Source organism: Miniopterus schreibersii (genome assembly GCF_964146895.1).
Source record: "Miniopterus schreibersii genome assembly, chromosome: 14".
Taxonomy (NCBI): domain Eukaryota; kingdom Metazoa; phylum Chordata; class Mammalia; order Chiroptera; family Miniopteridae; genus Miniopterus; species Miniopterus schreibersii.
The window spans coordinates 19,812,553-19,836,368 of NC_138114.1; the positions used below are offsets into that span (position 1 = coordinate 19,812,553).

The 23,816-nt window shown below is 52.4% G+C and overlaps 1 protein-coding gene across 1 annotated transcript; it reads left to right on the forward strand.

The window, feature by feature from the left end:
- Window positions 1-5,903: 5,903 nt before the first annotated feature.
- Window positions 5,904-6,542, forward strand: NEUROG3 (neurogenin 3; the record flags this gene model as incomplete). Its single annotated transcript, XM_081158472.1, has 1 exon — window positions 5,904-6,542. One exon carries the CDS (start codon window positions 5,904-5,906, stop codon window positions 6,540-6,542), a length of 639 nt encoding a protein of 212 aa, XP_081014598.1.
- Between the last annotated feature and the right edge of the window lie 17,274 nt (window positions 6,543-23,816).

Consider the following 23,816-nt stretch of genomic DNA (forward strand, 5'->3'; position numbering starts at 1 on the left):
CTCATCCAAGTTCACAGCGAGGATGGGAAGGGCACATTTCTCTCCAGAAAAAGGCCTGGAGAGAAGGGGCCCAAGAGCCGTGCACCCACCACCCAGCTTCCCAGCTCCATCCCAGCACTGGAAGAAGCAAAGGTCTGAATGCCTAGTATCAGGAGCCATGCCTGACCCGTCACTGAGTGTCACAGTGGTCCAAAGGTTACCTGTGCACCAAGAGTTGAGAGATGGAGGGGACAGAGATGGCTTCTTGAACCCCTCCGTGCCTGGCTTTCCCCACTACCACTGCCCCCCAGTCTCTCAACTGTTGGTGAAAGATCCACTGGCCAGAATCTCAGGCTGGGAAATAGATGATGGGGGGAGGAATTGCACTCTCTTCTGTGTTTCCTTCACTCGCAGCCTAAGACCCATTGGTATCCAAGATTTCCAAACTTTACAGAACTTGAAAAGAAAATTACCAAGTATTTCCTCCACAGCCTTTTCCTTTAATAGATGGGACACAGAGAGGAGCCCAGGTGAAATAATTTGCTCAAGAAGGCACAGCTGCCGGGGCAGAGCCAGGCCCACTATCCCCCACCCATCACATGCTGTTGGCTAAGCCCAGATCCTGGAACTTGCATCTGACCCACCAAGGAGAGAACTGGGCAGGAGAAGTGTGCCAAATGGACTCCTCCAGGTACCACTTGTCCCTAGTGTCCCTCAAGTGGATGCCCACTTCTGGGAATCCTAGAAGGAACGAGGAGGTGTCTTCACCACTGAGGAGTTTAGAAGCCCAGAGGTCAAACAAGATCTAGAAGTCAGGCATTGCACAATCGGGGAGCTTCTGGCCCGCTCCTCTTCTTTCAGGGGTCCCTTTACTGCCACCTTTGGGTCCTCGCTCTGCGTCCACAGCTATGCGCGCTCCTGGCTCCCAGTGACGCGCTGTGCGCCATGTGCCAAAAGGCCGCGCGCAGTTGGAGGCGCCTGGAGATGGCCTCCCCGCGGGTTTGTTTCCCCAGCCTGAGCCGGCGCTGAGCCGGGCATATGGACGTTTCGCGCTCCGCATCTGTGTCATCAGTCGCATTTTCTGTGGGTGCCTGAGTGTGTGTGTGTGTGTTTGAGACGGGGCGCTGGGAACAAACGTGCATCTGTTAAATTTGACAATAAAGTCCTAAAGCGAAGCTGCCAGGATTGGGGCAGCGGGTGGGGGCGGAAAGCAGAGGGGGTGGGAGAGAGCTGGAGTCTCAAAAGGCGACGCCAAAGTGCCTGGCCCAGGTATTATGTGGGGAGAAGGTGAGGAGAGCAGCTGCTCCTTCTCGCGGGGTGTGTATGGGAGCAAGGGTGCCTGTGTCCCTATGAAGAGTACACACCGATCTGCTCAACATATGTCGCCACAAATCACTGTATCTCTCCCCCCTCCCAGCCCCCACCCTCTGCTGACCGAGGGCAGAGCCAAGAGAGGCGATGAGAAGAGGCGCCGCTTCAACAGGTGTCCTAGTGCGCAATGCACCTTTTCACGCATTCACTGTCTCCGGCGGCGGCGGGGACAATGTGCACACTTTGTTTCCAGGCGCTTTGCGCCAGCTTCGGACCCCCCGGAAAAGCTGCCCTCGGCAGGGAGGGGGGGTCTGGAAATAAAGACCTCAGGCGCTCCCGGGGTCCCGGGCCTCTCCTTCCTTTGTTCGAGGACTCCATGGGCCAGAGCTCCCTTGTGCGCCCTTGGGGGTGGCATATGGCGCCCTCTCACCTACCCAAGAAAAAGAATCAGCCACCCACTCAAGAGCGCACAAGGTCCCCGCGCCCCTGGAGGGGGAGTCTCTGAGGGAAAGGCGTCTTTCCCAAAGCGAATGAGGAGCCCGCCTTATCTCTCCCCACCCCACCTCCACCATCCCCTCAGCTGGCGCAGCAGGCAGCAGCCGTTGGGTGGGGAGCAGTGCGCAGAGCAGCGCCAGCCTGCGGAAGCGCCCCAGCTCCCGGCAGATGAAATATGGGGCTGGTGAGCCCCTGGAGACCATATGTTTTCAATAAAAGAAGACAAATAGGACCGAGATAGGCCTTGCAGCCAACCTGTTATAAATGGGTGGCAATTGGGCCAATGTACACGGCCCCGGGGGGAGGCCTGCTCGGTGCCAAATGCATGTGTCAGCTTCTGGGACAGGTGTGCCCAGGGGCCAGGGGCCAGGTCTCCCCCCTCTGGGTTTATCACGGCAAAGGTAATATTGTGCTAACTATGAGTAAACAGTCATTGTGAAAACGAGGGAGAGTTTATCAGAGGCGAACTAGTTGGGGGGTGGCTTAACAATAAAGTTGCCCGGCTTGGGAGCAGGTGACGGCTGGCTGCGGGACTCCCGTGGTAGATGTTTTCCAAAGCACTCCACTTTACAATCTCTTGTAATTATTTATTAAACGAAATCTATTTATTATTATTTTAGCAAACACTGGAGACAGGTGGGGCTTTCTTTTCCTCCTCTCCTTTTGTTTGAAGGGCTGTTTGAAGTGGCCAGTCTCGGCCCGGGCAGCTCGCTCGCCAGATTTTTGTCTTCCCCTCTTTCAGCGCCGAGGCGAAGGCGAGAGAAAGACACCCCCTCCTTTGGCAAGCCATTAGCTATTCAGCCTTCTGTGGCCCCCCTCCCTCCGGCTGCTTTCTCGAGGAGCCCCCAGGCACTGCTAAGATTCCCCCCTCAGACAGGAAGGCAAAAGGGAGGACCGCTGCCTGCCTTCTTTCCAGTCCGCCCGAGATCTCCAGGCGTCACGCTGTCGCCTCTCTCCTGGGTCCCCTCGGCTTCCAGGCCAGCCTGGGCTTCAAAATGTAAATGGGCAAGGGGGTCCTGGAGGCACTAGAGGTGGTAGCTGGCTGGGGTCCTCAGGAACCGGCTCTGCTCCCCGGCTAGAAGAGCGGATGCACAAATACTGCCAGTGCGCACGGAGTTGTCGCAGACTGCGCCTCAGCGGCAAAAGCACGGGAATTAACTTTGGAGAGGGGTCTGTGAGGCCCTTGCAGTGAAGAGAGAGGGTGTAAACCTCGAGGTCTAATCCCCTAGGACTCCTCAACCTCCAGCCCCGCCCTCCGTCCCAGAAGCAGGGACCTGGAGAGTTCTTGCAGGTGGCAAGGCGACCGCTGCCCTGGACCGCAGTGCGCTCCTCACCCTGTTTTTTGCGCAAAGCCAGAGTAGTGGCAGCCGGCGGCAAGCCTTGGAAAGCCCCGAGTCGAAGGGGCTCTGGGGAAGCTAGATAAGAATTCCAAGCCAGTCCCAGAATTCTCTCCCAATCAAGAAGGTTTCCAAGAATCCCCAGAATCTCCCCTGGGCAGGAAGCTCCCCCTGAGGCTCTCTCCAGCACCCATTAGCTGCTTGAGGCAAGCAGGAGCCAAGGCGAGTCCCACCTTCGCTTTCACCTGAGAGCCACGGCTAGATGAAAACCCTGGATGCCGGCTGCTGCTCTTCAGGCCTCCAGGGACGCATAGGGGTGCTTTGGTCGCCTAAGGCCAGGGCTCCCGCCACAGAGCAAGGCTGGGTCCCGGAGAGCTAGGGAAGCAACGCTTTGGGTTTCCTCCCTCTTTCTAGTTCGCAGGCTAGAAATCAAGCAAGGCTGGGGAATGGGTCAGGAAAGTAAAGAGATGGGACACGAGGGAACAACAGCTCCCCTTGGCACTGGGAGATGGGGCCACTACCCCTTTCGTACTCTGACCCTGTCATTCCTCACAGACCCACGACTTCTACTTTCTACATTTTGGGGTGTCTGATTTTGCCTTGAAAGGATATCTTCCCCCCATCAGAGAAAGGCAGCAGGTGCAAAGGAGAGTCTGGGACCAGCAGCCTTGGGGCCTGAGTTCCCTGCGGTTCTGCTGGAACTTGCTCTGTGACCTTGGTTGAGTCACTTCTCCTTCCTGGGCCTTGATTTTTCCATCTGTAAAAGGGATCTCAGGTTCTCATTCTTAGAACAAGAAGGCATTCTGATCTAAGGGGAAAGAGCAACAAAAAGCGGAACCCATGCGTCCTCCTGGGGCCCCTCTGCTGGTCCTGAGCCTGACCCTGGCTTCAGGTCCCAGGCAGCGGGGAAGGAGCCGCGCTGACCGCGCAGCAGCGGTGACCGGGGACAGCGCCCCCTCCCCGCGCAGCGCAGGAGTCCCCGCTCCCCGGCTCCCACGCCAGCCCACCCTCCGTCCGCCTTCCAGGTAATGCCCAGCGGCCGGGGCGGACTCACACTCACCCCTCCCCTCACCCCATCCCCTCAGGGTCCCAGCCCGTCCCGCGCCCCTCCGCCAGCTTCCGGGAGGCTCGGGGCGTCGGGAGAGGCTGGAAATAAACCCCTCGCCCGCGGCGGAGACTGAACCCCACACCCGCCCCCCCCCAGGCTCCGCTTCCTTCCCCCCCGGGCGCGGCCGGGTCAGAGGAGCGGAAGCCGCGACCCCTCCTCACCCTGAGTGACCGGAAGCAGAAGACCACGGGGTGTCCGAGGCGGGACAAAAGGGAGGGCGGGGAAGAAAGGAGGGACGGTGCGTTCACGCTCCCTTTGGAAAGATGTCCAGACGGCGAACACTGGGGCCCTGGCGGGGCCGCGCCCTGTGCTCGCCGCCGGCTCCCGTCCGATTCCGGGGCGGGCGGGGGGCAGGTAGCGGGGGCCCCCCCGGGGGTGGGACGGGGGGACCGCGGGCAGAGACGGGACCCGCTTCTGCGCGGCGTCTGAGAGGCGCGGGGACGCCCGGGCCCCGCCGACCCCTCCGCGCCTAACTCGCGGCCTGAGCGCTGGGCACCGTCCGCGCCCCGCAGCTGCGGAATGTCCCCGGGGGGCCCGCCGCGGCGCCCTCTGCCTCTGGGACACCGCGGACACGTCTTAGATGGGGGGGGGCTGCCGCCTCGCTGGAGGAGACGGGCTAAGCGCCCCCGTGTGAGAAGCTCGGGGCGTCATCTCAGGGCTCAGCAAGGTGGATCTCCACCCCCAGGTGCAAGTCTCTAAGGGGCAGGGACGGCTGTGTCTGCAGTCGCCTTGTCGCCCCCCCCCTTCCCAGAATGAAGGGCCAGTGAAACATCCCCGTGTGCTCCCTAACCCGCCCGCGGGGCAGGAGAGCATCGAGAATTAGGTGGCGTTTCCCAAGCTGTGGTCAGGACACCTGGCTCCGGGGTCCATCTCCTGCCGCGTGGTGGGAGACGAGCCGCCTACATCCCCCGCGTGTAACGCACGGAGATCGACCTACCCCAAAGTTTCCCCAAGTCCCCGTCAGCGCACCAAGAGAGGCTCTGGACAGGGGCCAGGGAAAGACAGGACGCTAGGAAAGCGGTCTGGGGCGGCCAGACGGGAGCCAGACGGGGCTCATCTCCCCGGGCGAGGCTCTTTGAGGAACCGAGAGTTGCTGGGACGGAGCCCGCGCGCAGAAAGCAAACAGAGCGGCGCTCCCCTCCCCCGGCCCGGCCCTTTGTGCGGAATCCAGCTGTGCCCGCGGGGGAGGAGCAGGCTCGCGTGGCGCGGCCCCGGGTGGCCGCACTGATTGGCCGGCGGCTCGGGCAGCCCCGGGGCCGGCACGCTCCCGGCCCCCGCCGAGCGGATAAAGCGTGCCAAGGGGCACACGACCCGCGGCTCGGGAATCCGCCCGGGCAGGCGCGCCCAGAGCAGCGGAGGCCCGGGGCCCGCTTCCCGCTTCCCTGCGTGAGGCCTGTGGGAGCTCGCGGCGCGGCCCCCGCGTCCCGCTGAACTTGGCGTTCGCTCCGGCCAGGTCCGCTCGCCGCTGCGCGCAGAGCCCACCGCTCCCAACCCTTTTGCGTACGAGGACAAGGTAACTCCTGGAAGCCGCAGCGCGGCATGCGAACGGGGAAAAGGGCTCTCTGGTCAGGTGGGGTGGCTCTTTCTCCTGCCCCCCCCCCCGGCCCCGGGATGGGGAACCGCGCCTGGGTGGACCGGCCCACGCTGACCGGAGTTTCTTATCCTGCAGCAGGATGGCGCCTCATCCCTCGGGTGCGCCCGCCGTCCAAGTGGCCCCCGAGACGGAGCAGCCCTTCCCGGTCGCCGCGAACGAGGAAGTGACCTGCACCGCGTCCACTCCGCCCAGCCCCACTCGGGTGCCAGGGGGCTGCGTCGAGGCGGAAGGGAGCGGCTGCCGGGGGGCCGCCAGGAAGCTCCGGGCGCGGCGTGGGGGGCGCAGCCGCCCCAAGAGCGAGCTGGCCCTGAGCAAGCAGCGGCGCAGCCGGCGCAAGAAGGCCAACGACCGCGAGCGCAATCGGATGCACAACCTCAACTCCGCGCTGGACGCGCTGCGCGGCGTCCTGCCCACCTTCCCCGACGACGCGAAGCTCACCAAGATCGAGACGCTGCGCTTCGCCCACAACTACATCTGGGCGCTGACGCAGACGCTGCGCATAGCGGACCACAGCCTCTACGGGCTGGACCCGTCCTGCGAGGAGCAGGGCAGCCCGGACGGCGGCTCCCTGGGAGACTGGGGCTCCCTCTACTCCCCGATCTCCCAGGCGGGCAGCCTGAGCCCTGCCGCCTCGCCGGAGGAGCGCCCCGGGCTGCAGGCGCCCGCCTCCCCCGCCTGCCTGCGCCCGGGCGCCCTGGCTTTTTCAGACTTCCTATGACGGCCAGGCGGCCGCTGGGCGGGGGGCGCTGGGAGGGAGGGAGGGAGGGAGGGAGGAGGCGGCCCTCAGGGGACTTGCCCCCCTGCCTTTGGCTCGCTGGCCGCTGGTGGGCCCCGGCGCCCGCGGGAGTTTAGCCCCAGGTGCTCTGAGCCGCGCCAACCGCAACTCTGCGGCGGCCGCGCAGGTGGGCGTCTCCGGCGGCGCGCGTTTTAGGCCCCCTCCTTGCGGCCACCCCAAAATCTCTTGCAAAAAAAGACAAGAACGGTAGCACTACGCAGCGGAAGAGCCCCCCACGCCCGCTGTCCTACCCTCACTCAATTTGTCTGTCAGACTGACTACCGTCTGTCTCTTACCTCTCCTCCCCCATGTGATTTAATCCAGTTTGGTCTCCGAGCGTTTGCTCCCCTCACCCAGCGCCTCCCCTCCAAAGGCGCTGCTTGACTCCTCTGATCCCCATCGAGCCCCGGGGCTCGGCCGCTCCGCGCCGCCTTAGTCCCCGAAGGCGGCCCCGCGCCTTCTCCTCAAGCACTTTCCTGAGCCTCTGCCCTCGGGCGGGAGACCCGGCTGTGAACTGGTCTCCCCCCCCCCAGCACCTCCTCGCCCCCCACCCCCCCGCGACGTGGAAAGCCCATGTCTTTTTTAAAAATCAGTTTGTAAATTATGTGATATCTTTTGAAATGAATTTTGGTACTAAGTTATATGCCCCCCTCCCCTGTTTTACACGTTGTATTTATTGATGAGATTTCAAAGCGGGAAAAGTCTATATTTTGTACATAAGATTATTTAGGGACTGGTGAACGAGATTTTGAGTCAATAAAAAAAGGAACCTATAGAATCCTGAGCAAGGTGTCTGGATTGTGCAGAGGGGAGAGCTGCAGCTTCTGCGAAGGGGGTGGAGGGTGCCAAAGAGAGGGATGAGTCTTCCTGGGGGCCTGGGACCCCTACTCTGCCTGGGCTAAGAGGCTGTGGTGCTAGGCTAAAGGATGGAAAGACTGAGATGGGAGGGCAAGTCAGCTATACAAGCTTGGAAAGAGCTGGAAGGCTTTGGTCCAGACCCTTTGTTTTATTTATGGGGCAGCAACTTGTCTTACTCAAAACAGGGGTCTAGAAAAAAGACAAGCCTCCATGTAGGGCTACATACTATCGCTGCTGGCCTTTTCCCCTATGCCACTGGCCTGAATTTAGTTGCCTTTGGGGAAAAGAGGGAATAATAAATAACCCCGCCATAGAATCAGAGCCCTCGGAAACGCCGCCAGAGGGCTAGGCATCCCAGGAATTTCCCCAATCTGCTTAAAGTTCTAGCACATCTTCTGAGCCCGTTTTACACACCCCTCTGCTGGGGAGGTGGCTCAGGGACTCCTGCATCTGAGCGGCAGGGAGTAGAGAAGGTGGAGGGTCCAGGTGGAATTTCTGGCACCCCCAGGCACCTAGCAGTCTTGACTGTAAACTTATGAAGAAATTCTTCAAGGTTTCCAGCCATTCGTACTTGATTACTCATATGGTAGAATAGGATTGGTGCATGGTGATGACTGAAATTTGGCCCCGGGTACTGCTGGACCACTGCTACGTGGCTTCCAGGGTCCCCAGGACCTCTGGGAAGCAGATATGAGCTCGTAGAATCCACAGAGTACTCCTGGCACAAGAGAACAGGAAAATGCTGAGCTGGCACCCTACCCTGCGAGTTGAACCCCAGAGACCCCCTTGGATTGGCCCTGGGCGCCTGGGGAAGAAACAGGCCAGCCTCGGTAGGGCACGGCGTGATCAGAGGCCAGGAGCCGGTAGGCCATTGCTTTCCAGCAGGTTAGAGAGCAAGGGTGGTAGCTTTGCAAGGGTTAATAACTCTTGTGTCTGTCTCTCTCATGCCATCCCCATTTCAGACTGAACTTTTTCTCTCTCCTCCCTCTACTCCAAGGTCCCTAAAGGTAGCTCCCAGGAGATATGTCTCAGTTACTGGGACTGGATTTGGGGGTGAGAAGGGGGACACAGCAAACAAACTAATGAACAAAGGTGTTACCTTTCATTGCTTTAATCTGGGAGATTAATGGGTTATTGGTGACCTCAGCGGCAGCCAACTTTCCACCTGGGGCACCGCCGGGGCGGGGGAGGAACAGGTGTCTGCAGTTCCAGTTGCACAGACCAAGCCAATGACTGCTACTTGCTGGGCGTATGGGAGAGGGGTGTGGACAGACTGAAAAAAGCAGGAAGGTCCTTCTCTGTCCTCCAGGGACAGTAGCAAGTATATTGACAAAATAATTCAGGACCCAAAAATATTGGCACTGGTTGGAGGTCCAAGCCATGGTGGGACTGTTACCTGGGGCTGGATGGGGAGGTTGGTTAGGGAAAGTGGCATTTGGACCAAGACTGAGGGTTTGCAGAGGAAGTCCTCAAGCAGAAAGATCACTTTTCCTGTGAAAGGTTGTGGGAAGTAATGTTCAAATAGGTAGAGATGCCCTTGGTACAAACTACCCCCTGAAGCTGGAATTGTCTGTTGGTGCTGTGTTCCAGCAGGAGGCACCGACTGCCCAGTCCCTCTCCTCTTTTTGAGGGTGCTAATTAAGGAGCTATTAGTCACTCAGCACATACGGATGTGTCCTCCCAACAACAAATTTTCTTTTGAAAAGTATGGTTTAACCAACTCCACTGCTGAGCTGCCACCTTGGGTCTGGGGCAGAATTGGAGCTGGAGCTATCATCTCTATTCTCCAAGTCAGGAGGAGGTGGAGGAAGGTTTAGGATTTGGTTGAATCGCTGCAAAGTTTAGGGCTCCTATGCCCAGGAAGAACTCCATCAATCGAGTTGAGGTGGGAAACTTCCTCAGAGGCTTCCAAAGCTAAGAGCCCTTCCTCTATTAGGGCTCAGAACACTTTCTGTGAGTTGCTTACATAAATAGCCCAGCATCACTACTATGCCTCTCGCCCTGGGGCCATTTGTCCTTTAGCCACTTTTAAAAACCAGGCTGCTAGGGTCTCTGCTGGGCCTGCACTTGTAAGGCTGTGTGAAGCCTCCTGTGGTCTGAGGTTGCCTCCTGCATCCCAGCTCCCTGAAACCCAGACAGGGTCCCAAGCGACGGCAGGAAAGACACTGCGGTAGAACGACTGATTCTTCCCCCTCTTCTGCCTTTGTCTGAGCCCAAGCCTGGCTTCCAGAAAAACAGCACATGAATCTTTCGCCACCCCCCCCCATCCCACTAACATCCCCCCCCCCCATCGGCACACACAGCAGGTAGATTTATGGTGCCCTCCCCCACCCCACCCCACCCCACCCCACCCCACCCCCAAGCTGGCCGGGGCTGAATGACAAAGCGTCCAGAGCCATTGGAATGCTAATGTCTGGGAGCTTGGCTGCTGAGCTGGCACAAAGACAGGCGGAGCCTGGACGCCGGCAACACCACCGGCGCACTCCGCCCCTCCTCTCCCTTACGGGCCACTCTGCGAGGCTTTGTGACCTTGGACAAGTCTTTGAGCTTCAGTTAATTCAGTTGAGAAATCCCCTAATACCCATCCACTGGATTTCTGGGTACCCAAGAGGAGGCAGTGCTTGCAGTGTTCTGAGTTACAGCACCCCAGACCCAAAGAGGTGGAAAATACCCTTCAGGACCTGGCACTGGGGTCAGGATGGGGAGGGTGTTGGGGAAATTCAGCTGAGAATGTGGCACAGAATAAGCATTAGGATATTATAATTACATTTTTACATTCATGCAATTAATATTCTCTGTTGTGTTCCCTACAGCGCCCCCCCCACACACACACCCCTTTAAAAATACCTGCAAACTGTGCTCAATATAAGTAGTAGGCACTGGCTAACCTTACCTACCAGCTATGCCTTCAAGGGGCCAGGAGCAGACGGTGGGAGACGTGAGGATGGACACTTCCCATCTCAGGTTCCCTCTTACAGCAAGGCAGGATGGTCACGCCCACAGAAGCGGAGACCCAAAGTCTTCAAAGTAAGTGACTTTCCCAAGGTGACTCGCGTGAGTTGTTGAAGCTAGAACTGTGACCCTGGCTCTAAACTAGCAGTTTAGAGCTCTCCTCTGCGCTGAACCAGTCTGTCGTCGGGCTTTGACTCGAGGCGTGTCCTCCGGTTCTTGTAAAGCCAAGGGCTCCTTTGCTCTTTGGCCGAACCTCTATCCCCTCCTCCGACCCCTGGCGAAGTTCCAGGCCCCCGTCTGTGTTCTCTGTTTCCGCGACGCCGTCTCCTCTGCTTCTGCGACGCGAGGGGCCGAGGAAGACCGGGGGGGGCCCTGCCCGGCTCACCCGGCCGGCGCCGAGGTCCTGAAGGGCTGCGCGCCCCTGACCATGGTGCTGAAATAGCCGAGTGGCTTCAGGGAGAGCGACGTACGGAGGAACACAGGGTTCTCAGTATGAAAAGCCACCTATCAACCCCTTCTAATCACGTTTTCAGGCTAGAGTCCCTAGGGACCCCCTGTGGACCTGTAGAACCGAAAGACTGTTAGGGTTCCCTGCCGTGGTGGAGAAAGCATGGACTCTGCTACTACTGACTGTGCGACCCCAGCAAGGCCTTTCTCGCTCTGGTTTTTAATTAAACCCCTTTGCCTGTCTAAGGCCCACTTCCCTTACTTTGAAATTGAGCTGATTAAGAGTCCTTGTGTGTTTTTTAATTTTTTGAAACATGTTTTTGTTGATTTCAGAGAGAGGAAGGAAGAGGGAGAGAGAGATAGGAACATCAATGATGAGGGAGAATCATCCATCAGCTGCCTCCTGCATGCCTCTTACTGGGGATTGAGCCCCAAACCCAGGCATGTGCCCTGACTGGGAATTGAACTGTGACCTCCTGGCTCATGGGTTGATGCTCAGCCACTGAGCAACACAAGCTGGGCAAGTGTGTTTGTCTTTACTGCAGGTTAAGCTGCCATAAATGGTAATTATTATTTTTAGCATCTTCATTTGTTTCAAATTCTTCTCATTCTCCTAGGTTTCTGTTTTTGGGGGGCAGAAGGGGTACTTTTGTATGAATTTAAATTTCTTATGCACCCCTGTGCAGTGCAAACTGGCACAAAAGCTAAGGACCACCACCCCTTCCTGGCGACCCTCCCCAGTTTTGATCTACCCTTCCTGAGTTCCAGGATTGTATGTCCAGATGCCCCTTGGGCACCCCAGATGAGATATGTCTGAAATGGAATTCCTCTCCCCTAACCCCAAACTTCTGCTGCCTTCTGTTCCTGATCTCACTAAGTAGCATCACCTAGTCATCCATACTAGAAATCTGGGGTTCTTCTTGACTTTCATTTCTCACTACTCAAATCCAATTAACCCTTAAGTCCTGCTGATTTGTCCTCACTATTTCTTGAAGTTCACCTGCCCTTTACCTCCTTATTACCACTGCCCTAGTTCAGACCCTTACCCTCACATCAAGAGACCACCTAGCTGATCTCCATACCTCTAACCTCAACACTGTTCACTGTACCCTCCATGATTCAGCCAGATCTAACATGCAGATATGACATTGTCCCTCTCCTGTTTAAAATCTTCAAGTGGTTTCCAATCATCGCTGGGACAGAGCCCATGTTCCAATAGGAACATGGGAGCTCGGAAGTGATATTAATCTGGGTTCGGTTCCCAGCTGGTTCACTACCAATATGACTATAAACAAGTTCTTTAGCCTTTCTCTCAATTTCATTTGTAGAGTGAAGATAACAATATTACCACTTCATGTTTAGGTTAGAGTAAAGCCAGGTGCCAATAATTCAGTCTGAGATGAGCATTCCAGGTGGGTGGGGAGCTCTGCTCCGTGACATCATTCAGGGTCCTGGTCATCCACGCGGCTGAGGCGGCATTGCCATGAGTCCCAGCCAGTGGGAAGGGGGAATGGGCCTCACTCACAGTCCTAAAACTTAGACTTAGAAGGAGCACATTTCACTTCTGCTTGAATTCCACAGAAAGAACTTGATCACATGGCCTCCTCTAGTGGGCAGGGGGCTATGTGCCTGGGAAGAAGTGCAGAATGGTTTCTGGTGGGCAGTGAGCAGTCTCCACCAAAGGATTGTTATCAAGGTTAAATTGGATTATATGTGTTAATATCATTTGTTTTTATAATCAAGACTCACTTATGTTTATGACCAGCTTCCTGCTGTGCGATGCTTGCTTGCCTTGACATTTACCCTCCAGAAATACTGACCTGTTCGACGCTTTCCTCTTACACACAGTCAGGTACCACTTCCATGTTTCTTTTTTTTTTCTAAACTGTTCTCTCTGCCCAAATCCTCTTTCCCTTTTTCCCCTCCCCAAATCTCCGATATAGACACCACCCCTTCCCAGAAGCTTTTTGGATCTCTTCCTCCCTCCTTGCCTCCGCTCCCCTAATATCCTGTGCGTATGAATATCCCTTGTTCTTTCCAGGTATTTTGTGATGATCTCTTTGTCCCTCTGCACCCTGCACTCAAGGTCTGTGAGATCGTCTCAGAGGAGGAGCTGTGTCCATCTTCCTGTCTTCAATGAGTGCCCATTCCCAACCATACGCCACGTATTTTCAGAAGGAGTTCATGAGTGAGTGAACTGACTAAATGAATGAAGAACATTGCAATTATTTGTTTAGAAAATCCTATTTTTCCCCAGACAGGCTGCCACATAAAGGCCAATGAATATTTGTTGAATGAATGAGTGAATGATCTGTAGAGAGACTCATTACCCTTTCTGCCTCATTACCCTCCTCAGCACCAAAAGAACCTGTCCTTGGCTGCTTATGGGTCTATTTTAGAAGATGCCCCATCTGACTAGGTGAGACTGTACTATCACAACAGTGTCGCTATTTCTTTCTTTTCTTTTCTTTTCTTTTTTTTTTTAGTTTTTAAAATATATATATTTTTTTATTGAACTCAGAGAGAGGAAGGGAGAGGGAGGGAGAGACAGAAACATCAATGATGGGAGAGGATCATTGATCTGCTGCCTCCTGCACACCCCCTACTGGGGTTCGAGCCTGAAACTTAGGCATGTGCCCTGACCTGGAATCAAACCGTTACCTCCTGGTTCATGGCTCAATGCTCAACCACTGAGCAACACTGGCCAGGCAAGTGTCACTATTTCTGAGATGACTAGTAACGATGCCAATAGCAGGTGTGGTTGATCCCTCCTGAGATAGTATATTAGACCATGGGCTTGGCACCTACCTCAACTCTATCACTTCCTAATTCTATCATTTTGAGTAAGTTACTTAGCCTCTCTGAGTCTCAGTTCCTCCATCTATAAAGGAGAAAACCACACCTACTCATAGGGCTTAATGAGGATTCAGATAAGATGACAGATATGTCCATATACTTCATGTACCTGCCAGCAATTTGAAGCAGAATTCATTATAGTACCCACCCCATTTTCATTTATTCTTACAGATGACTAGCAAAGAAGGTGTGGGCCAGGACTGATTTTCCCCCATTAACCAGGGAAGCACGATAGGACTTGCCCAAGCCTCAAGCTTATTAATTATGGAAACAAACTGAAGCTCCTGCTATTCTAAGATCATCACCAGACACTAGCACCTCTGTTGCAATAGTTATCTATTGCTGCATAACAAATTACCAAAAATCCCTTAACTACTCAAACTAGAAATCTTCATTATGTGGGTCTTCTGTGGGTCAGGGATCCAGATGTGGCTTAGCTGGGATCCTCTGGCTCAAAGGGGCCCAGGGCTGCAGTCAGAGAGTCAGTCAGGACTGTGGCCTCACCTGACAGCTTCACTGGAGGAGGACCCACTTCCAACCTCACTCAGGTGGCTGTTGACAAGACTCAGTTCCCCGAAGGCCATTGCACTCAGGGCCACGGTTCCTCAGTGACTTGGGGCCAGAAGCCTCCCTCAGTTCCCTGCCACACGGGCCTCTCCATAGGACAGCTCACAACATAAGAGCTGGCTTCTTCAGTGCAACCAAACCAAAGGTGGGAGGACACCCAAGACAGAAGCCACAGTCTTTTTGTAATCTAATTTCAAAAGTGACATCCTATCACCTCTGCCACATTGTATCTACCAGAAAGAAATGACTAAATCCAACCCACAGCCAAGGGTAGGGGACTGCACAAGGGCATGAAAACCGGGAGGCAGAGATCTCTGAGGGCCATCTGAGGAGTTGCCCATCATATCAGCAGCAGCAAAATCTTTGCTGCCTGCTTTCCACACCCCAGAGACAGACAGACACACATGCGCGTGCAAGCACACACGCATGCCTCCCCAGGGCCAACTATAACAGGATTCAAAAGAAGAAAGCCCAGGTGATTTGACTGCTGGCGCTAAAGCAGATGTTTCTGTCCCTAGTGCTGGGTTGGCTTCCAGGAGGGCCAGGAGAGGGGACTGCTAAGGGAGCATTTGCGCCACCCCAGCTGATCTCTGACATCCATTTACTGCTTTCACAGGCCTCCCCACCCCCACTCCCAGAGGCAGAGATTTAGGATGTCTGGGGCCTGTTCGCCGGTACCCACTAAAGGGAAATTTACTGCCTCTAGAGAACCAGGGCCTGACTTGGGGTCCTGAATGCATCTTTTTCCCCTTTGCCTCTGCTTTATTAGGTTAATCATTGCTTGAATCGGTTGCCATGGTTTGGGCAAACCCATGGCGACTCTATAATGAAGCCTGAAAGACTCGGACCCCATTTATCATCCCCAGTGTTTGGGAGGCCCAGAGCCTCATTTGCCTCCCCCAGAGTCTGGGCACCACCCTTCTGCCTGGGGCCCCCTGGCTCCTTTTGAGCAAGGGATAAACAGGTGGCGACTTGGGAAAGAAGAGGAGACCCACACAGGTGGAGTGAGCTTTGCACGGCACCCCCCCCAACACACACACACACACACACACACACACACACACACACAATTATATTTTCTACTCCAGGAGTGCAGAAACAGACCAGCTCTGCCAGATTTTTTCTTTTGGGAGGGTACAGGTAAGAAATGATCTTCAGTTTAAAGGGGTCTAGAAATAGGGAGACTCGTGTCTCAGCAGGTCCAGATATAATCACACCCCAATTCCCTGGGCATAGACTAAGCAGCTGGCAATCCTACAGTGAATTGGAAGCAGATAGGCAAGCCTCAATAGGAAAACTGAGGCATACAGAGGTTCAACAACATGCTTAAGGTCACCCAGGGTTGGTATAGCCAGGGTAGAAGCCAAAATCAGTAACATTTTTATGGAAAATTTCAAAAATAGAAGAACATAATGAATTCTCATGTATCCATCACCCAGATTCAGCAATTACCAACTCAGGGGTGATTGTGTTTCCCACATGCCCATCCATTCCCCCTGCACCACCTCCGTGGAATATTTTGAAGCAAATCCTAGATATCACACAATTTCAATTACAAATCCTTCTCCAGTATCTCTTTTTGCTCAGCACAAGTTGTGTAACAGAATGTAGCATCTGAAAGCATTGGCTCTGAAGGTGCACACTCTGGGGCCAAATCCAAGCTCTGCCCCTTCCCAGCTGTGTGACTTTGGCCAGTGACTTAATGTCTCTGGGCCTCAGTTTCCTCAACTATAAAAGGATGCAATGACATCTCTCTTATAGGGCAATTGTCAGGATTAAATGAAATAGCATGAGGCAGGCAATCAGCACTGTTCCAGGCACAGAATAAATGGAGGCTTTTTATTGTTTCCATTGTTGTTACTACTGAACCACAAGCAGCAACTGCAGTTGGGACAAGGTTGGCTCTTGGTCTCCAGCATCCAGGTCTCGGTGCAGTCTCCTGGTGCAGAGGTAAGTGCTTTGTCACTACTCTCTACCTGGCACTGGCCTGTAAGAACACAGACTTCAACAGTGATCCAGGCTCCAGGTGCTGACGACCCTCAGCCTCTGCTGCTCACAGCTCTGCTCAGCTCTGCACCAGGAACTCCCAGACCAGCAAGACCACACTTTCCTTCTCTTCTTGTATCTTTAGGCCTTTTGACCTCTTTGCTGCTTGTCCCATGTGTGAGCAGGTGACAATATACCTGTCTGGAGTTTGCATGTGTGTGCATGTATGTCTGAGTGTGTGTGCATGTGAGTGTGTGCATGTGAGTCTGAGTGCAAGTGTGTCTGAGTGTGTGTGCATGTGGGTCTGAGTGTGGAATGTGTGCATGTGAGTGAGTGTGTGTGCTGTCTTGACCTGCAAACTAGATATTCTCATGTCTCTGTGTGCTCAGCCTGTGAGAGAGGCCCCAGAAGGAGATTAAGATCTGGGCTCTTGCACTTCATGGTTGATTGGCAGCGCCTAGAGGAAAACTGGTCAAAGGTGTGGAGGCACAACCATAGCACTGAGACCTCCTGGAGGAGGTGGGGAGAAAATGAAGCTCTATCAAACCATAAAACTGATAACAGAAGAGAGAGGCAGGCAAGGGGCTCCTCTGAGGCTGAGGGCATGGACCGGGAAGCAGCCCGCCTAGGCTGATTGCACAGGGGAGGCCTGAGCCCCAGTAGCTGACAACCCAGGAAAGGTTCATTGCAGGAAATCACCCACAGCCCCAGGATCAGAGCTCTGAGAGGTTCTCCTGGGCTAACAGGGCATATCCTCCCCCAAAACGTCCCTTTTTCTAACAAATAATTTTTATTGAGTGTTTATCACGTCTAAGAACAGTCCCGGCATTTTCTGTTAATTAGTCTATGAGATGAGAATTGTTATTCCCACTTCACAAATGATGAAAATGAGGGTGAGAGCAACTAAGTAACATGCTGCGAGTACCCAGTTAGAAGTGAAGTTGGTTTGACCCAGGCATGTACCTTTTTTTTTAAGGCAGAGTTTGGGAGGGCTGTTTTTTAAAATCCTCACCCAAAGATATGCTTTTTTTATTGATGAGAGGGAGGGAGAGAGAGAGAAAGGAAGGGGGAGGGAGAGAGACAGGAAGAGAAACATCCATCAGCGGCTGCCTCTCATACACGCCGACAGGGGAGCAAACCCGCAAGCTAGGAGTGTCCCCTGACCCGGAATCGAGCTCACAGCCTCCTGGGGTACAGGACGACGCTCCAACCAGCCACGCCACTGGCAGGGCTAGAGCCAGCACCAGCACCCTTAACCACTGCTGCACCTCACCATGCTCATGCTCTCTTGTTCCTTTTCTTAAGTTTTGGCTTCAGACATTTTCAGACTTGCACAAAGTAGGGAGAATAGAATAACGTGTCCTCACGAGCCGTCACTCAGCTGCCACAACCATCAGCTATGGCCAACCTTGTTTTATCAGTTCCCCCCATCCACCCCAGCTCTGCACACACACTTTTATCTTTTTTAAAATATATATATATGTTTTTTTTTAATTGATTTGAGAGAGAGAGGAAGGGAGAGGGAGAGAGAGAAACATTGATGAGAGAACCATCCATCAGCTGCCTCCTGCATGCCCCCTACTGAGGATCAAGCCTTCAACCAGGCCATGTGCCCTGACCGGGACTCGAACCAGCAACCCCTTGGTGCACGGGACGAAGCTCAACCAATGGAGCCACATCGGTCAGGGCCACTTTTATCTTTCTGTGTGAAATATTTTAAGAGACTTCCCAGATATCTATCCCACTTACAAATATTCAGTGTCCATTTCTAAACGATAAGGCATTTTTAAAAATACAAACCACCCAGCCATTTGTATACCTAATGAAATGGAGAACTCTGTAATATGATCTAATATCTAGTCACATTCAAATGCTTCCAGTCACTTTTTACAAAAACGTACAAACAAACAAACAAACAAAGAACCCCCCATCTAGGACACTCCTCTCTCCCAGCCTGAACAAGTGAACCGGTCAGCCAGCTGGGGGCCAGGACCAAGGCCAAGACCAAGACTAGGCTTGGTCTTGACTCCATGGCTGAGTGGGACTGGCCTTGGGCAAGTCAATTCCTTCTCCCCCCTCCCCCACCAGCTCCATCCTAAAGTTTGGTGGCCAACCCTTCTGGTTTGTCCAGACTTTCCCAGTTTTAGCACTGTAAACCCAGATGGTTGGTCACCCTGCAAGGAGCCGGAAACTTGGTGGTGCCCACCCCAGCCCTCCCTCTGCCTCATAGCTCCAGTCACGCACTGAGAGCCAGGGGAGCTCACAACTGAATTTCAAGAACTCTCGAAATAACAAATAATTTACCGAAACCTTTGAGGGGCCCAGGCATGCTTGGCTCCAGCAAGGAGAGGGTTTGAAGCCCCCCAGCTGCCAGCAGAGAATCAGATCTTTTCACACCCTGGAAGCCAGATTCAGCAGCCTTCCCCTCCTTCTTTTACCCCTCTCCAGATCTAATGACAATCCAAAGAGTTCCTGATAGGGTTTTAAAAGATGCTCTTCATTCACCATCCACGAAGCATGAAAATCAGCTCGTTTGTCTCCATTCTTTGCCCTAAAGGCCTGGCCAGCCTCGGGCCTGCAGCCTCAAACTTGTCACTCACTTTTCACTTCCTTTTGTTGGATTTGCCTTTATTTCATTCTTCTCTCTCCTCCGGCACCCTCCTCTCCCCCTCCTCACTCCATCCTTGCCCTTCCCCTCCACCCTCCCCCAGCAGTCCCCAGTTCCTCTGTCCACACACAAAAAAGCAACAGACCAGTCTGGGAATTTCTTTACAGCCCCTGTGCACCCCGCCCAGCCCCCCTTCTCACTCATTGCTTTTAAAAAGTGGGAGCAAAAAGCCAGCAGCAGCTCAAAAGGACTTGGGATCCAGGAACAGAACTGCTCATGCCCTGGCTGGAAATGGCCTCAGGGAGTCCTGAGTCCTGCCCTTTGGCTTTACAGCTGTGGAAACTGAAGCCCAGAGAGGGGAAGGGACTGCCTCAAGGTCACACGGAGTTAGTGGCAGAGCAGGGTCCTGAGGCAAGTGTCCCAGATTCTCAGCCTAGACTTCACCACACAGAATTGGTGGTTGCCCCTCCACCCCCAGGGCACTGAATTTATCTCCCTTTTATGACTCTTAGTTGCCTGAGCCTAGAGTCATAGCCTGAAGGCAGGAGCCATGTCTAGTTCATTGCCATGTCCCTTGACACGTGGTAGGCATTCCGTGGCAGCGGTGGCGGTGGTAGTGGTGATGTTTTCAATGAAATTGAAATGAAGGAACACAGGGGTCAGGCTGCCACCTACTCTTTGGACCTCTTATCAGCCACATTCTGGGCTTTGGCTTTCTTGCCAGGGCTAGGGTGTTCCCCAGGCCCAGGGGAGAGGAGGGGAGGTAAGAAAGGGGGGTTAGCAGTCTGACCCCTTACCAGCCATTTCTCCTTCTAAGCACAATTGACACTGGGAGAGGGGGGAGGAGAGAGGTGTGCCCACCTTTCTCCAGGGCCAGGGCAAACAGATAGGAATCCTCCCCGGGACAATGGGCATCTCATCTGGGGCAACATGAAACAAGAGGGAGTAAGAGAAGCAGGAGGGTTTATGAGGGGGTCTGGGTCCCCAGTCCTTAGTGTCACCTGCATGCCAGGCCCTGTGTGAGTGATGGGAAGAGAAGCAGCTGCTGGCTGTGGAGCCACATGGGCCTCAGCAGGAGGGAGAAGTCAGAGTCAAAAGCACATCCCCGCTGGAGCATGGCCTCTGCACTGTGACATGGCCCATGCCTCCTCCTCCAGGCTCCACTTCTGCATATGGTACCACTAGCCACCCAACTGCCCAAGCTGAAAATCTGGGTGCCTTCCTCACCTCGGCCTGTGAACTCTCCCTCTGCAGTGTCTGTGGCACCCACCTTGGCCTTTCCCTCCCTGCTTTCTCCATCGGCTCTGGACTGTGCTATTGCCCCAGACACACAGAGGTCCCTGTCTGGAACCTTCCTATCACCTCTCCCTCCAGGCCAGCCCATACATCTTAGCCTAATCTTCTCACTGCAGGTCATGTCTCTCCTCTGCACACAGCTTTCCATGGAAGTAGGAGAGCCACTTACCACGCTAGGAGGTTTAGTGGTTAAGAGTACAGTTTGGAGTCAGGCTCCCTGGGCTAGATTGCAGATCTGCCCTGTACCAGCCTGGTGGCTTCAGGCAAACTTTTAAAGCCTCACTGTCATCTGTGAAATAGAAATAATTATAGTACCTCTCTCATAGGATAATTACAGCAATTAAATATATGATCTATGATATAATACAATGTACAATAAGTATACATACAGCAATTAAATATATGATCTATGATATAATACAATGTACAATAAGTATACACTATATACAATATAATAATACATAAAAATAGGAGACTGCATGAGACCATCAGTGAATGTTAGCTGTTGCTATTTTCATGATTTTTGTCCTTTTGCATTTTTAAAAACTTTATCATATTCATATATTATTTTATTTTTTTCTAAGCCTTTTATTATTATTATTTTAATTATTTTAAAAAATTGACCCATCTGAGAACCCATCAACAGAACAAAAAGACAACCAACCAAACGGGAGAAGATATTAGCAAACAATACCTTTGATAAAGGGCTAATATCCAAAATATATAAAGAATTCACACAACTCAACAACAAAAAACAAACAATCCAATAAAAAAATGGGTAGAGTGTCTGAACAGACACTTTTCTGAGGAAGACATATGAAAAGATATTCAACGTCACTAGTTACTGGAGAAATGCAAATCAAAACCACAATGAGATACCACCTCATGCCCATTAGAATGGTTATTATAAAAAAGATAAGAAATAACAAGAGTTAGAGAGAATGTGGGAATGTAAATTATTGCATCCATTATGGAAAACAGTGTGGAGGGTCCTCAAAAACTTAAGAATAAAGCTACCATATGATCCAGAAATTCTTCTGGGTATTTACCCCTAAAATATGAAAACACTTATTCATAAAGATACATGGACTTCTATGTTCACTGCAGCATTACTTACAATATCCAAGACATGGAAACAACCTGTCTATTGACAGATGATTAAATAAAGGTGTGATATATAATGAAATACTACTCAGCCATAAAAAAGAAAAAATATTTCCATTTGCGACAGCTTGGATGGATCTTGGGAGTATCATGCTAAGTGAAATAAACCAGACAGAAAAGAACAAAAACTGTATGATTTCACTCATACAAAGGATATAAAACAAAACCAACAAACAAACTAAGAAACAAACAAACTCATCCGTACAGACAACGGAATGATTACCAGATGGGAAGGGGTGGGGGGGGAAGTAAGTAAAGAGGGTCCAATACGTGGTGCCGGGAGCCTGGGCTTCTGGCCGGGAGCGCACAATAGAGTAGGCAGAGGTCAAACTATAACCTTACACCTACACATGATAAAATGCTGTTAACCAATGTTACTCCAATAATTTTTTTTTTAATTGACCCATCTTTGTCAGTGGTATTATCAAATGCTTAATAGTCAAATTTTTAGGCCCAGAAATTCCTCCCAGAGAAATAATCAGAAATTGTTTAAAAATGTGTCAATGGAGGTACTCATAACACCATAAATTCTAATGGTAAAAAAAATAAATACAAAGAAAATGTTCAACCCATAGAGGCAGATTAGATTACATATATGTTAGCTATATTAGATTATTATATATCTCTAAAAATTAGATATAAAGGAAATGTTCAACCATAGAGGACATACTAGGTTATTACATATATTCAATGGGGCTACTATGCCCCATTGAATTTGCGTTGTGAAATGATGCTTGTTAACATGGGGAAATGTTCACAATATATTGCTAAGGGGAAAACAACTAGATTTTAAGCAAGATGGCAGATAAGGCAGCTGGCAAACCACTCCACTACAGAATACCTGAAATTCTGAATAGAAGGTGATAATCATTCTTTTGGAAGTAGAGCATGAAACTATATGCACAGAAGACAGGTGCATATTTACGCTTAGGAAAAAGTTTGGGAAGACATCCATTGATTTATTGACCAGACAGTGTGATTACAAGATTTTCTTTCATTTCTACATGTTGTTAGTTTTTTGCAGTGAGCTTGTATTATTTTCAAATTGGAGAAAAATGTTATCATGTTAATGAATACAATGATATTTTGATTTTTAAAAATGTCTTTGGTGGTATGGCATGAATGGTTTCTTTGACAGGGAGCATTTGTGATGAAAGCTTGGCAAGGCAAGCATGGATCAGAAGGGAGTGACACAGGTACTCAGAGGCTAAGATGTTAGACAGCAAGGAGCAGAGTGTGGTTTGAACTCCTACCTCTCGATTCAAAGGCTAATGATCCTTTGTCTTTCCTCTCCGTTTCCCACTGTACCATGAGGTTTAAGAAAGGGATACAAAGGAACTTGAACTCTCACTGGGATTGGATAAGTTCCTCCCCTGTGTCCTGAACCGTGGTGGGCACTCTGGGAATTCAAAATAGATCCAGGGCTCAAGCACCTTGCCTACCCAGGAAATAAACTTTTCTGTATTAAAAACATTGATCAGAAACTGCGGGGTTTTTTGTTAAATATTGAGGTTGTACTTTAAATTTGTCATCATTTTAGATAAGCATCTCTATGTAGTGGGTTAAATAGTGCCCCTCTCCCAAAGGTACATCCACCAGGAACCTGTAAATATAACCTTATTTGGAAGAAGGATCTTTGCAGATGTAAGTTAGGGAGCTGAAGATGTAGTCATCCTGGATTAGGTGGCCTCTAAATCCAGTGACCAGTCCTCAGAAGAGAAGAGAAGAAACAGATACTGAGACACAGAGAAGAGGTTGCATAAAGGCAGAGGCAGAGATTGGAGCTATGTAGCCCCAGGCCACGCGATGCCAGGAGCCACCGGGAGCTGGAAGCGGCAAGGGCGGATTCTCCTGGAGAGCCTGCAGAGGGAGTGTGGCCCTGCTGACACCTTGCTTCCAGCCCTCTGGCCTCCAGAACTGTGAGAGAATAAAGTTCTGTTGTTTTAAGTCACCCAGTTTGTGACGATGTGTTACAGCTGCCCCAGCAACTTAAAATACTTTCTTTAAAGTTCTGCATCTTTCTGTACTTCCCGACACAGAGCACACACCAAACATCAAGCATGTGGAAAATTGTGAAAACCCAGCAAATGTCAGCTCCCACCCCTGCCTGTCTTGACTATTAGGGAGCCACCAGGAGGGTCAGTGTGTCCAGTTCTGCTCACTCCTAGAGCTCCTGAGACACGCTCACTCCTCTTCACATGGCCCCAGACTGCTGCAGGACTGAGTGCTTTTCTCTGTTGTCCTGGCCTCTAGGTTGCCTGGCTCTGGCAGCTGGCCACTTGTTTCCTAGCTTGTTCGTGTCCTGTCCCTACGGCCTGGGGAGCCAGTATCTCGGGTGAGCTTTTCTTTGAATAGCATGTGTGAGCTTTGGGCCTTGAACTTGGTGTCATCAGGATGATGCTGGAGGATGTGAGGGAGGAGGCCTCATCTAGTGGATGGGGGGGGCAGAGGCCCCAGGGTACCAGCTGGGGGCTTGCAGAAGT